This window comes from Oryctolagus cuniculus, chromosome 1 (genome assembly GCF_964237555.1).
Source record: "Oryctolagus cuniculus chromosome 1, mOryCun1.1, whole genome shotgun sequence".
In the NCBI taxonomy this organism is placed as follows: domain Eukaryota; kingdom Metazoa; phylum Chordata; class Mammalia; order Lagomorpha; family Leporidae; genus Oryctolagus; species Oryctolagus cuniculus.
Genome location: NC_091432.1, coordinates 136,929,988 through 136,943,977, shown reverse-complemented (window position 1 = coordinate 136,943,977; position 13,990 = coordinate 136,929,988). Strand labels below are relative to the sequence as shown.

The 13,990-nt window shown below is 56.5% G+C and overlaps 1 protein-coding gene across 1 annotated transcript; it reads right to left on the bottom strand.

The window, feature by feature from the left end:
* Positions 1 to 4,856: 4,856 nt before the first annotated feature.
* On the bottom strand, positions 4,857 to 13,354 carry LOC100355755 (NUT family member 2G). Its single transcript, XM_070067067.1, has 7 exons — positions 13,227 to 13,354; positions 10,209 to 10,929; positions 8,264 to 8,392; positions 6,923 to 7,326; positions 6,469 to 6,761; positions 6,096 to 6,212; positions 4,857 to 5,603 (listed from the first exon to the last, which is right to left on the bottom strand). Exons 2-7 carry the CDS (start codon positions 10,904 to 10,906, stop codon positions 4,872 to 4,874), a joined length of 2,373 nt encoding a protein of 790 aa, XP_069923168.1. The 5' UTR covers positions 10,907 to 10,929; positions 13,227 to 13,354; the 3' UTR covers positions 4,857 to 4,871.
* Positions 13,355 to 13,990: the final 636 nt, after the last annotated feature.

Here is a 13,990-nt window from a genome sequence, read left to right as displayed (position 1 = left end):
CTCACCTGGGCCCCCTCCTGAGAGTCTGCTGCACCCACAGGCAGAGCAAAGGGCCTGCTGAGTGCAGGGCTGGGCTGGACCTCCTCTCCAGCGTGGCCCTGCGCCTGCCTTCTCCTAAAAAGGCCCTGTTGTGGTGTCTCAGGGCCAGTGCCCTTGACAGTGCACCTGATGGGCACACCATCATGCACATACAGCCCTGCCTTCCTGTTGTACCTTCCCAAGGCCAGGGCACTGCTGAACTGGACTTCTGAGAGTCCAGACAAGCACCCCTGCCCCTCTTTCTTCACCCTGTCCATCACCACTGCCTGTGTCTGGGAACCCTCAGGATTCCTCCCCTGCCTGACCTGGTCCCCACCTCCTCCCCAGGGCTCCCTGCTCTGCCCTGAATTGCACCCGCCCTACCCAGAGTGCCAAGACACAGCTCTGAGGAGACACGTGCTGCGGAGTGACTCAGTGCTCACACTGTGGGCCAGGACAGGCCTGGCTGCAGTCTGTAGTCGGTCATCCGCCTGCACTGTGACCTTAGCCAGGTTTCCTCACCTGGAAATGGGCTTGGTCTTAAGGTTCCTACAGAAAAGTAAGCACATTGCCTGGCATTCAGCAGATGCTGAGCAAGTGCTGGCCCTCCAGTTCCAGATCTTGTCCATCTCCCTGTGTCTGAGCTGCACTTGTTCTTAGTGCCTGTCTCAGACCTGCCCCTGCATAGGGTCCTAAGAAGTGGGACTTTACCCTCTTGGAGCTCCCCAAGGGCCTGGAGACTGCTGGGGTCCTTTGGTGCTTCCCCCACCAGCACAAAATCCAGGGTGATGTTGGGGACCCCATAGCTCATAGCACTCATTGCATGGCCTGGAGCAGACAGCACCCACTGTGCAGGTGAGGCCTGCTGCCGCCTTCTCAGGCTGGGTGGTGGCACAGTGAGAGGAAGGCAGGGGAGTGGCACTCACTGTGGGGAGCCCAAGAAGGGAACAACAGGACAGCACAGGCACAGCACTGTCCTCAGGAGGACGCTGATGTGAATTCCCCAGCACACAGTATCCAGTCAGCACCACCTGGGAGCCCAGTGGCTGACACTGAGTGACTAATAGACCTGGAGGGCCAGAGTCCAGGTGTGGGCCACCTGGTTCCTAGTGAGCCCCTCGTGCACATTCTGCTCCCGCCTTTCCAGCTTCTCCGGGTTGCACCACACCCTGGCCAGTGACCTATTCCTGCATCCTCAAAGTGCATCCAGACAACCTCTGCTTCTGTCCTCACCTTCCTTCTGCCCCTGCCCCCTGCTACCCCGTCCCCTTAGAAGGACATCAGGGATGGTACCTGAGTACTCCAGGGGTCCTCTACCCTCTAGGGCGCCCAGCTCCATCCAGTGTGCAAAGTCTTTCTGCACATGAAGCCACTTAGTCCCAGGTCCCAGGGATGAGAACGAGGACACCCGGAGGCCATCGAATTGTGATCGCACCAAGTCCCCCTTTTCTCTCCCTGTCAATGGCTTCTACCTTTTCTTCTTTGCTGGCGTCTTTTTGGTCCTATCTCTGCCTGGTGCCTGCCAACTTGGCACCCTGTGCCTAGCAGCAGGCTGGCTCTGTTAACTGCCTGTGGCCTGCTGTGACACCCTAGGTCCTGACACAGCCGTCCTCACCTTGTTTGTACAAGCTGCACCCTCCCCCAGTGGGTGAAGGAAGTGTGGTTCTGGAGCCCCTAGTTTGCTACCTTCCCAAAATCTGGGGACTGGTGAAACAGGCCAGTGTGGGTCTGGTCTGCTGGCACTGCGCCTGGCACTGCGTCTACCCCAGCATCTTCCCAGGGTCTCCTGCTCAGTGGGCTGGGTTGACAGAATCACGAGGCCCACTCCTTCCCCAGACCCAGCATCTGCTCCATCCTACACCAGCCCGTTGTTCACCTGGACCCCACACAGCCCTAGAACTGCGCTTACCTGGCTTCTGCTGCCATTTATCCTGAGGGCCTCCCAGAAAGCCTTGGTGTGACCTGTGGGCATTCAGCGCCTTTCATCCCGTGTCCCAGTGTCCTTGCCTGACACTTCCCCTTGGCTCTTCTGCCCACCCTCAAACCAAGTGTGGCGGAGGTGAGGAAAGCAATGACCCACCCTGCTGCTCTTCTGATCTCTCATGCTCTCCATGCCTGCCCTTCCCTTGGGGTCAGCATACAGTTCCCTTGTTCAGAAAGGAGACCTTGCAGGAAGACTCTCAAGTGTGGGATCCCAGGAGAAGAGCAGGTGTGTAGGGGGACACTAAGGGGCACCGTCAGGGGAGAAGGCTGATTCTGCCTCTCACGGAACGTGCCTGCTACAGGGACACCAGGCCTGCGGAAGGAGTGAGACGTCCCACTCAGGACCCACAGTGCAGAGGATCCAGGGCTTTCCTGAGTAGAGAAGCAGCACGGCTGGAGGTTTTAAAGGGAAGACTGAACTGCAGTGGACCTCAGGGAGGGAAAGCCTGGGGTGTAGCTGACTGAGCATGGCTGCATCCAGAACCAGGACATGAGGAAAGGGGTCCTGGCCTGTGACTGGAGGACGAGAGAGGGACGTAGGGGCTGGGGTGGTTACCTGAGTGTTACCTCAGCAGCCTGCTCAAGCTCTTGGTGCGTGGATAAGAGGGAGATCCTGTCCTGCTTCTGACAGGGACGGCCACGTGACGACTGTGAAATGTGAAGAGACCATCAGCCCTGCTTACAAAAGCCTACCGTCAACAGCAGCTCTTACGTGACTCTTTTCTTTGGAGGGTTTACCAGCACCTAACTGACTTGATGGACAAGAAATGCCCAGCTCCAGCACGCTCTTGCATTTCTTCCACACCATGGTTGGGGTGAGGGCTACTCAGAGGTCATGTGAAGGTCACAGGACAGTAGCCCAGGTTCAGTAAAATCACAGGGTTACAGAATGCCTCCCCTCCAACACCTCCCCACCTCATTAAAAGGGCTCCTGTGGAATAACAGATTATAGCGGAAGATACTGCATGGACTCAACCCAGCCCCAGGCCATTGCCAGCTTGGGAGTGATGCAGCACATAGGGGTATTTTCTCCCTCTCCCTTTTCTCCATCTCCCTCCCTCTCTTCTTCTCCCTTCCTCTTGTACCTTTCAAATAAAATGAAAAAAAAAATCAATTTCTCTTAAAAAATGAATATCAATCCCCTTCAGCTGTTCCAAAGTAGAACCGGAACACTCGTAACTCATGCTGTGAGGGTAGTATTATTATTTTTTTTACTGAAGTTCTTTTTTTATTTATTTATTTGAAGGCAGAGTTACAGAGAGGCAGAGGCAGAGACAGAGAGGTCTTCCATCTGCTGAATCACTCCCCAAATGGCCACAATGACTGGAGCTGACCTGATCCAAAGCCAGGAGCCTGGAGCTTCTTCTGGGTCTGCCATGTGGGTGCAGTGGCCCAAGGACTTGAGCCATCCTCCACTGCTTTCTCAGGCCACAGCAGAGAACTGGATTGGAAGTGGAGCAGCTAAGACTCGAACCGGCGCCCATATGGATGCTGGTGCTGCAGGTGGCAGCTTTACCCGCTACGTCACAGTGGTTCCCTTACATTCTCTTGATTTCACAAGCAAAGCAGCAGTAATTGAAGAAAATGAGAATCTCTGGACACTGCAGGAAGGGGTGTTGGCATCAGAGGTGGAATTCGTCCTTCGGGAGACTGAGATGGGGGGAATGAGAGCTAGCCCAGGGCAGCCTTAGTCATGAATGTTTGTCTGAAGTTAGTGAGAGGCTTGCACACAAGGCACCCGTGCTGGTTCAGGGAACAGAGCTTAGTGGGGTTTGAAGTCCTTCACAGGGCCGTGCTGGTCTGGGGACACTGCAGAGCCTGTCTAGGGTAGGAGTCAGGTCCTGAGAGCCCCCGTGGGGCCGCCCAGGTTCTTTCCTCCCAGCCCAGGATGCCTTCACAGAAACTGCAGGGGCTGCGAAGGGCCTCAGCTGCCCCCGTGTGTCCCAGGAGCCAGCCCTTCTCTTGTCTGCCAGGAGACCTGTGTCAGCCACTGCCTGTGGTCGACTGATGAGCAGACTCGTGCTGGCCTGCCCTTTTCCCGGCCTCTGGGACAGCATGGGTCTTCCTGTTAGGACCAGTGAGGGCCACCCCCAGTGCTGCCCAGGGCACAGAGCCGTCGAGGACCTCCTGCAGTGCTGAGGTCCCCCTGTGAGCAGTTCCCCCTGGTGACTGAGAAAGCACAGCCCTTGGCTTTGGCGGCCATCAGTGCTGCTCAGTTTGTCGGCCTCCATTTCCCGAGATGCCGCAGCCTCTTTTCCCAAAGCCAGCGCTTACCACCTCCCCAGACCCACACTGAGGAGGGACCAGGCCTGCCAGGAGCCTGCTTCACGGGAGCAGAAAGGAGCCCCCTTGGGAGGGTGCCCACTCCAGGCTCAGTTCTCGAACTCTGCTCCTGGGGCCCTCGTCTGACGGCTCAGAAGCAGCTCCCAGGAAGACATTTATAGGACACAAAGGACAGCGGGGCTCCGGAGGACCCAGAGCAAATGAGGGCTTGTGTGGGCGGTGATGGTGCGGGGCACTAGCAGCCGGGGTAGAAGTGTGTGAACCCGGAGGGAGACGTCGGTCAGGCCCCTGTGCAGCCACGAGCAGGCATCCCCGTCTGTCTTGCCTCACCGTCCTCTCCCCACTGACGCCAGGACAGAGGGCAGCAGAACAGAGACGATTTCCAATGTAACTTCCTTTATTTACACAAACAAAGTCCCAAAGGGATGATTCCACACTCTTGCCCCAGGTCCCTCCACCCGGGGCTCCTAGAGTCGCCCTCTTGTGGTGAGGAACAGCAGGGTCAGCACTTTGGGTGCAGGGCAGAGTTAGGGTCCATGGGCTTCAGGCTGCACCTGGAGGAGCTGCTCCCAGAGCCCTGGTGCCACCTAGTGGGCTGAATGGTGCTTCTTCCTCCTCCTGGTGACCAAGTGGTCATGTTTCCTCTTCTGAGCCTGGGAGTTTCCCACAGAGCCCAGAGCCTGGGCCTGCCCTTCAGAAGCCCTGAGCTGAGGCACTGGGCAGGGCTTCTTTTTTGCAGGGCCCTGGCCTCCCTGCAGAGCTTGCTTCCTGGACTTTGCAGCATGTGGGAGGGGTCCCCTAGGATCCCTTCCGTGGGTAGACAGGGGTTTTGGTGCTCTGCAAGGATTCCCAGCTCCAAGGCAGGGCAGGTCTTCAGCAGAGGCCTCGCTCCGTGCAAAGCCCAAGGGCAGCAGGTGGTGCTGGGAGGCCAGGAGGAAGGAGAGACTGGGAAGTTCCTCCTCGTTCTCACTGGAGTTGTCCAATGGTGTGTGCGGGCCCCCAACAGAGGGTCCTCCTCTGAAACTCCTGGCATCTTTGGTGGCCCCCAGTGAGGGACACTCCCGATGTCCACTAAAGACAGCATTAACCTCAGGCCTGCACAGGGGGGTGTCTGGAACAGCATGTCTCTGCAGGTCTTGGGAAGACATCGACCCGGAGAAGCACTCAGCTCTGGCCCCAAGGCGGGGGCCCTGGTTGTCACTCTGCGCACTTTGTTGGGGTCCAGATTCAGAATTGCTGGGGTTCAGTTGTGGCACACCATGACTGGGGGTTGCCCCCACAGCCCCATCCTCTTTCAAGGAGCAGTGCTTCGCCATCACCTGCAGAGGAAACAGGCCCTTAGTGGCTGTGCCAGGTGTGAGGGAGGCCAGGGAGTGCACAGCAGGTACTCGGGAGGAGGCAAAAAGGCCTGATCTCTGGGCTGGTCCCATTAGTGTGAGGGGTTCTGCCTCCACCCACATGGGCCTCATTCTAGCCCTGTACCCTAACCTGGAACTGGCTCTTCTGTCTCCTTAACACATGTGTGCACCTGTACCCCACCAGAAGCAGCTCCTCAAGAAGTCATTTTTCCCCAGCAGAGTAGGGGGAGACAAAATGATCTGGGTCTGCCATGCTGGGGTCCCCCCTTCTACCACCAGTCTACCTAGGTGCCCCTCCCTGCCCTGTCTACCTGCTGTCCATAAACCCCTGGTACCTGGTGCCCCTCCAGGCCCTGTCTATATGAAGCCCCCACCCCTGGTTTCCTGGTGCCCCTCCCTGCCCTGTCTACATGCTATGCCTGCTCTACCTGCTGACCACCTTCTGTCCTTTACCTGGTCAGCAGTCAGCCCTTCCTCCTTCTCCAGCTCCTTGGACAGGGCCGTGAGATCCAGCTGTGGATCTGGGGAAAGCAGTTCTTCAAGGAATCTGGGGTGAATGATGGCCTCCGCCTAGAAGAGATGCAAGATGTCCATGATCATCCTTGCATGAAGCACCTGAGATGATGGGAACTTGAACAGAACCAGAGAGCAATGACGGCCCCATCACTGTTCACACTCTGGGGTGTAAATCAGTGGGCAGTCAGCTTCACTCCCTCCCTCCCTCACTGAGGAACACAAAGGCAGTGGTGAAGAACTTGCATTTGGCTTAAGGGCCTGGCAGGGTCATTTTTTGGATCTTGCATCCCAGTGCTGCATCCCAACCCACCTTGGTGACAAAATCCACCTGGGAGCATAGATGTTCAATGTAGGACAGCATTTCCGGGTCCGGGCATGACCCCTCATTCTCCAGGAAACCTTCATCTGTGTCCTCTTCTGGGTGGCCATCGGGAGGCTCCAAGGACAAGGGTGTTGGCCCCAGCAACGTGTCCATGATTTCCATGTACTCCTTCACGGCCTCTGGTGGGATCTCCTTGGGTGTCTTGTCCTGAGGCCCCTGGTATCTGGGTGGCACTGGACAGGCAGGCAGGGCCTTGGAGCTGGCCTTCCTGGGGGCACACCCTGTGGATGGGAACATGGTGTGAGTGCAGGGGCTCCAGCGTCATGTCAGCCGCAGTGGGGTGGACAGTTGTTGGAGGACATGAGTGGTCACGCTGGGCCAGGAGAAGCTGACAAAAGCATCCGAGAGAGGAGATGGGGCCAAGAGGTGGAACATCTGTCACCAGCACTCTGTGTTCTTATCTCCAGACCCCATCCTGGTAGTTTGCTGGCTCCTTGGGAAGCTAAGGGATGAGAGGCACTAGGACTGAGGTATGAAAAATCCCCAGGTAATGGCCCAAAGCATGTGGGCCCCTGGGCTGCCCGTGGACATTCTGCACAAAGGAACACATGTTGCTCTTGAAGGAAAGGCCCAGACGAGGGGACAGCAAATCCTGGGGTTGCGTTGGCCTCTGCCACGGACTGTGCTGGGACACGGGAGACTGTACCTGGCTGCTGGACAGCCACAGGGGCTGGGGGCCCTTGAGGAAGCAGTGCTGGTGAGACCAGTGGGGGCTGGCAAGGTTTCCCCTTCATCCACTCCAGCTTCTGCATCTGCATCTCCTCCTCTTCCTCAAACTCCATGAACCTGAGCGTGGGGGACACAGGTCAAATGTGAGGGGCCCACGCCCTGACAACATTCTGGCAGCAGCTGGTGGCGGACACATGCACGTGTCCCTTGGGGTCAGGGAGGTCCAAGTCTGGTCAGTCCCACAGGGGTAAAGCATGCTGGGAACAGTGCTCTGTCTGCCCTGCTCGGGCAGGTGACGTGTGTCTCTGATCCCCTGCAGGCCCAGTTAACAAAGGCACAGCAGATCTCACCACTTCCATGCCTGGTCTGGCCCCACACAGAGCCCCAAGTAGGGCTGACTCCAGAGGCTGCGCAAAAGGACATTTCTCACAAGCGCTTTTGGGTCCTAGTTCAGAATCAAAGATCCTGAGCCCGAGACTGTGACCCTTGTAGGGGGAGCAGGGATTAGGGTCCAGGGGCAGGCAGGAGGATGGGAGGCCTGGCTGAGAGGTGGGCATGGCCTCTGAGTGCTGTGTGTTTAAACTTATCATACTGCATGAACCGGCAGAAATGCAGACAGGGCCGTGTGTCTGAGACACCAGATCCCTGAGGACACACTCTGGGTTGCAGCACATTCTGGGATGGCGTTTCACCGTGACAACACATCTGTCCACAGCCCCCTCTCCAGGGTGTGAGGCAGAAGCTCCGATGGAGGTCTTGCTGTGTGCAGAGTCCTCGTGGTGGGAGGAACCACAAGGGCTGCCCTGGCTGCTCCACCTCAACCTTGAACGTCAGAGCCTCGGTAGCTCAGACACAGATAGGGAGGACTCCCGGGGAGGAGAGTGCCTAGAACCCTACATCCAGGTGGTGGGGCAGTATCCTGTGAGAGCAGGGCCCACGGAGGGCCTGTTCCAAGGAACGGCGTACATGTGCTCACACGTCCAGCCCCTCAGGCCCAGCCTCCCTCCCCAGCCTCCTCCACCACCCAGCACCGGGACCCGGACTCCCAACTCACTTTTCTGCCATCTCGTAGAAGATCATGCGGTCAAAGTTGCTCTTGTGCTGCCATTCGCGCAAGGCAAACCGCAGGCCCTCCTCCAGCGGCATGGTGGGCCTCCGCTGGGCCAGGGTCCGCAGCACGGGGCTGGAATTAATTCCCCGGAGTCAGTGAAAACGCACGAGCCCACCCTGCCGCCTGAGCTCAGGGCTCTGACTACTGTGCTGTGGTCTCCCCGTCCCTCTGTCCCTGTCGTGTCCTCCTCCAGTGTGGGCTCTCCTGCCTCCTGGCCACCTCTCATCTGGGGGATACCCACTTCCAGGGCTGTGCTGGCCTCTCTGTCTTCCTTTTGCAGCTTCAGTATCACAGTGCAGCATGAATTGGATGCTTGTATGCCCTAAATACATGTGTGCAAGTGCTAATCCTCAGTGTGATGGGGTCTGAGGTGGTGTCTGTGGTGCAGTTAGGGTTAGGAGAGGTCCTAAGGCTGCAGCTCCCGTGATAGTACTGGTGTCCTTAGAGGAGAAGCAAGACTCGCCACAGCTTGACTCTCAAATGAAGACAGTGGGAAGGTCCTGTCTCAGGAAGAGCAGCCTCACCGGAATCTGAATCCAGCCATGTGCTGTGCTCAGTCTTCCAGCCTCCAGACGTGACACATGAACATCTGTGGCTGAAACTGTCCAGTGTGTGGCCTTGTGCAGTGCAGCCCAAAGGGAGAAGCACACAGAATGATCTGACCTGGGTGCCAGGGCTCTGGTGCGGGCTCCTGGCCCCAGGGCTGAGCGTGTAACCTGCTTTATAGTTGCTGGCCAGAGGCCGCACTGGAGTTGGGACCTCAGAGCTCCTTGGAGTGGGGAGAAGGAAGGGAGCCATGCAGGCTGTGCCCTGATTAGGGGACCAAGCTCAGTGCATGGGGACTGAGTTGGGGGTGATGTGCCTCCTGGGCAATGCTGAGTGTCCAGAGCGGCAGGGAGATGGAGACGTCAACACTAAGGCGTGGAGACTGCTTTCAGCTGCAGGCTGAGTGCCGATGCGGCCGGGAGGTCAGAGGTGGGTGCGACATGGACGCAGTGCCCTGCTCAGTGGAAGGTGGCTGTGTCTGTCGTGATGGTGGTAGACAGGAGGAGCCGGGCCCGAGTGGTCAAGAAAGGGGAGTTTGCCACTGCGGGGAAGGCTCCCTCTGGTTTGATCCCCAGCAGCCCCAGACAGTGGCCTGCGTTCTTGCCTTAGGGGCTCAGAGTCCCGTCACAGCCTGGACCGTGGTGTTTGGGCTGTGGCTGTGTTCCTGACCACATTGTCTTTTCCTCATGATGGCATGACCGCAGTCGTTTCCTGAGACAGAGCGTGTGCCTGGCCTGTGCGAAGCTCAGCAGGTTCAGCTGCAGTGACCTTTAGCTCCCTGGGAATGGGTGTGAGCATCTCCTCCCCTATGAGGGCTCTGGGTTGCGATGTCAGTGCTGGCCCGAGACAGACCCTCGTGTTGGGGCCCCAGCGTGGCCCTGGGTGAGTTCCCGACCACCTTCTGTCTTCCTGGAAGTCCTGGGAAGAGTGAAGGTTGGGCTGTGTATAAGACTTCCCTCCTTATCGCCCCTCATGTCAAGTTCCTGAGTTCTGTGACCCTCTGCATACATGCCAGTGGTGGACAGAGATTGCTGTGTGGACTCAGACTCAAACCCCAGTGGTGGCTCTTGTGATCCCAGGACCCGCTCTGACCTTGAGTGTTCTGTAAGGGTCACCCTGGAAATGGTGGAAATGTAAATGTTATCACAGGATAGCTAAGATCCAGTGGGGAAAGGCCCTGGAATCGTGTCACACGCAGCATGAGGTAGCATGGCTGACAATGGAACTGCATGTGGTCTCTCGATTGCCTTCAGGGTCTTCCTTTGGGAGCCCTCATAGCCTGCGTTGCCCAGCCCGTGATCCTCCCAATGCACTGCCCCAGGCCCTGGGCATGGGTGCTCACATGAGGAAGCAGGACAGAGCTTCTGTGTCAGGGCTCTGGGGCAGGAGCCTCCGGGCCAGGGCCTTGAAGTGCTGCCAGCGCCGGAAGTTCTCGTAGACGCTGGTAGAGTTGCATGGGTTGTCTGGTGAGGCTTGTGCCTTGGGAGTAGGCAGGATGTGCTCCCTGTCTGCCCCTTGTGGTGGTGGCCCGTTGTTAACTGGGAAGATCATTGGGGCCAGCTGGGCAGCTGGTGGTGGAGTTGGAGGAGGGAGTCCCAGAGGCCAGCCCCCCTGACTGGCCTGGGTTCCCGCCATGGTAGGTGCAGGCACTGTTGCCTGCAGGGAAGACCCAGGCACTGCTATGGGAGCAGGGTTCTGCCCTGCCCCACAGAACCCCTCTGGGGCATTCAGGATGATACGGGTTTGGTTGTAGACCAAGGTCTGAGAGTGGAGAGGCTCCACTGGCTGCCCTCCTGTCCTCAACTGGAGTAATAGGTGGACGTTCCCAGCCCCATTGGGGCCGCAGCCACCATCTCCAGCCACCGCGGGCATCCTGGGGATGGCAGCAGGCAGTACAAGGCAGCTGCCTGGAGGGAATGCCACATTCAGGAGGGGCGGAGGGGGCTGCCCCCAGGGTGGCTGGGGTGCAGGGCCGTGAGTTGGTTGGGGAAAGGGCAGCAGCATGACGAGAGACGTGGAGGTGCCTGGGTGCGGGATCATGGCTGTTCCCAGCCCTGGAGATGCTGTGGAGACAAAGGAGAAGGGTGAATGGAATAGGGGAACCAATTCTCAATACCCTTCTCGAATAGCAATTCTCAAATACCCTTCATTGCCAGGATGGAACAATGAGTTCTCACTGCCCCTAGAGTCACACAGGGTGACTCCAGTTCTATAGGTGTCTCCCAACACCTGGATCAGCTTTGCCTCCCTAGTGGCACTGGGCCCCTCAGTACTCCACAGCAAGCCAGGGGACTTACACAGCTGTGGTGCCACGTGCCCACCCGACCTAGGTAAAGCCAGCTGATTCACAACTCTGAACACAGACCCCACCTTAGGCTTCTTTAGCTGACACTTCTTAGTGGAACCCTTCCCTTAAACCCTAGCACAAGAAGGTCAAAGGTCTGGGAAGAAATCTCTCCCTACCATGGACTTGTGATTCATGAGCATAACCTTGTAATCTCTGAGGCTAACGTCATCCTGCTAGCAGGTGGTACTCCTCTTCAGAGGGCCCTGCCGAAACCACAGGGAGCGTTTATTGGCCACCCCTGGTTGCATGGCCTGGTGGTCCCTCTGGCCACTCTAGAAGCTGTGTTCCCCAAGAACAGGACTGCTAGGAGGATGTTGGTCCCTTGAGATGGTGTCCTTATACAATCAGTGATGGCTGCATAGGGTAGGAAAGTCCACATTGTGGTGACTGGTAGGGCTGTCTGCGGAGGTGTCCGGGATTTCATAGTTTCTAAAGGGTCAGATCAGAATTGGTTGAGGGAATTGTGACCCTCTGGGATCGTTCTTTATGCTCTCAGTGATGGAAAGCGAAGGCTTGAGGAGTAGGCTTGAGTCAGGGAGTTGGGGGGGGCAGTATGTACTGGAACACATCTCTGACCAGGAACCACACAGAGCCCAGTAAATGACAACAGGCACAAGGCACCTGCGTCTGAGGATCAGGACCCGTGTCTTCAGATTGAACATAACCTTCCTAACTGCTGCTCTCCATTCTTTAATATAAAAACAGGTGTGGTTTTTTGGGCACAGTGAGTTAAGCTGCAACTTGGCATGTCCACACCCCATATTGGAGCTTGTTCTAGCCCTGGCAAACTGTACTTCTGATCCAGCTTCTTGCTAATGTGAGAAGGGAGGCAGAAAATGAAGACATAGCACATGAATTCCTGTCCTTTGTTGGAGACTCTGGCAGTGTTCTGGGTTCCTGGCTTTGACCTTGCCCAGCTCTGATTATTTCAGACACTGTAGAGTAACAGTGGATAGAAGATGTCGATATCTCTCTCCCTTCCTCCCCCTCTCCCTCCCTTTATTTCTCTCTCTCTCCCTCTCCGTCTCTCCCTTTGCCTCTCTCCCTCTCTATTCTCCCTCTCTCCTTCTTCCATTGCTTGTCAAGCCCTCACTATCTCCCCTCCTGTGTCACTCTGCTACTCAAATAAATAAGCTTTATGCAAATAAAGGTGGAAAACAGCATTCACTGAAACTTCCTGTGGAAATCCAGCCACTCTGCCCAGCTGAACTTGTCTGTGAAGAACAGACGTGGAGTCCGTGCACTGCCATCATCTTTATGGAAAGTCCTGGGCAGGGGCCACCATGAGATGTAGGATGACTTGGGTGAAAGACTTGTGTTTCCACTACAAGAAGAACAATGCACACCACTTAGGGGAAACCCAAGCCCTCTGTTGCCTGATGTTAATTGCCATTCCTGTCCTTGCAGAATCCAGAAAAAACAACTTTCCTGGAGTGAGAGAAACCACTACTGGGCAGGAAGCAGAGAGCTGGAGGATCTGGGCGGTGGAGGTTGAGGTAATTTCCAGCCTCACTCAAGGAAGAGTGGGTAAAAGGGAAGGAGCCCAACTCATCATTTTCATGGCTAAGTCCATTTCATCACATCATCCTAATACCTAGGATACCCCTGTCTAAACCCTCTGAGCCCTTTCAAGGGCAGGCTCCCTGTGACTGAAATTGTAGGCTCAGCCCCGCCCATCCTCACACTACACCCCTCAGACTGAAGTGACCTGTGTCCCTCTCCTGGTTTACAGAGAATGAATCCATTTGCTCCCGTATCTTCTACTCATCAGTACACTTCCCGTGGGGCCTCTTTATCCACCTGTACGTGGTCAGTAGTCTCCCCAGTCAGCAGTGTCCATTCAATGTAGGCTTCCACAGCCTCCCCAGGTAGGATGTCCTTGTGGACATCCAGGGCTGTCTCTTCTACTTCAGTCCAGTCAGCTGTCCCCAGGGGACGTGTCACATGTGAGTTCCCAAGTATCCGAGTAGTAGCAGGGAATCTGGTTAAACAGCCCCACCCCTACAGACTTACCTCCTCCTGAAGCTCTCCCCACAGGCTTGGACACTCAGCACAGCCTCCTCAATGAGAGAAGCAAGTTCAGGACCCAGCAGTGAGCTGGCCGCTCAGGGTCCAACTGCAGCAGCTGGGGCAAGTTTAAAGGTAACAGGAATGGAATGTGGGGCTCAGGCTTCTCTGGTGGGGGAGGGGTGGCAGGAGAGCAGCCTGGGTGGGGGTGGGGAGACATTCTGAGGCTCTTGCAGTGGGGCAGAATCTCAAGTTCTCTTGAAGTTGAACTGTGGCAAAACAGCTGATGTGAGCTCCTCAGGCAGTGTTAAAGTAGTCTCTGATTCCGCACACCGACTGTACTTGGTTCCTCCTTAACTTCTGTTCCATATCGATATACCTACTCTTGGTTCCTAGGCCACCCTGCTTCCCACCTGTGGAGGAAGGTAGGCTCCTAGCTACACTCAGGGAGGCACTTTCTCATCAAATTTCAGAACACAAGATGTGATCAGCACAGGCTTGCTCAGGGAGAAGAGGGGACCAAGTGTCTGAAAACGAGGTACCAGCGGATCAGAGATAGTTGCAGTGTGTGCACTTCATCCTGAGGGAAGCAGTCTGCATCCCCAAGTCCTGTCCACTGCTGAAAAGGCATTTCCAAGGAAAGTCTGACTTCTGATGCCCTCTGTTGGAACGCCTCTGTCCATCAAGGACTGAATGAATTTGTGTTACTTGTGGTTACTTTCTTTGGTTTGTAGGATAGGTATTTAGAAAAAAGTGGGTCTTTAGCTCAT

Excerpts from the sequence above, each read along its gene's own strand:
- LOC100355755 (XM_070067067.1), bottom strand. The coding sequence starts at position 10,906 with ATGATCCCGCACCCAGGCACCTCCACGTCTCTCGTCATGCTGCTGCCC. Across the intron at positions 7,327-8,263 it reads TTCTACGAGATGGCAGAAAA|GTTCATGGAGTTTGAGGAAG; the intron begins GTGAGTTGGGAG and ends CCCCACGCTCAG. Across the intron at positions 6,762-6,922 it reads GATAAGAACACAGAGTGCTG|GGTGTGCCCCCAGGAAGGCC; the intron begins GTGACAGATGTT and ends TCCCATCCACAG.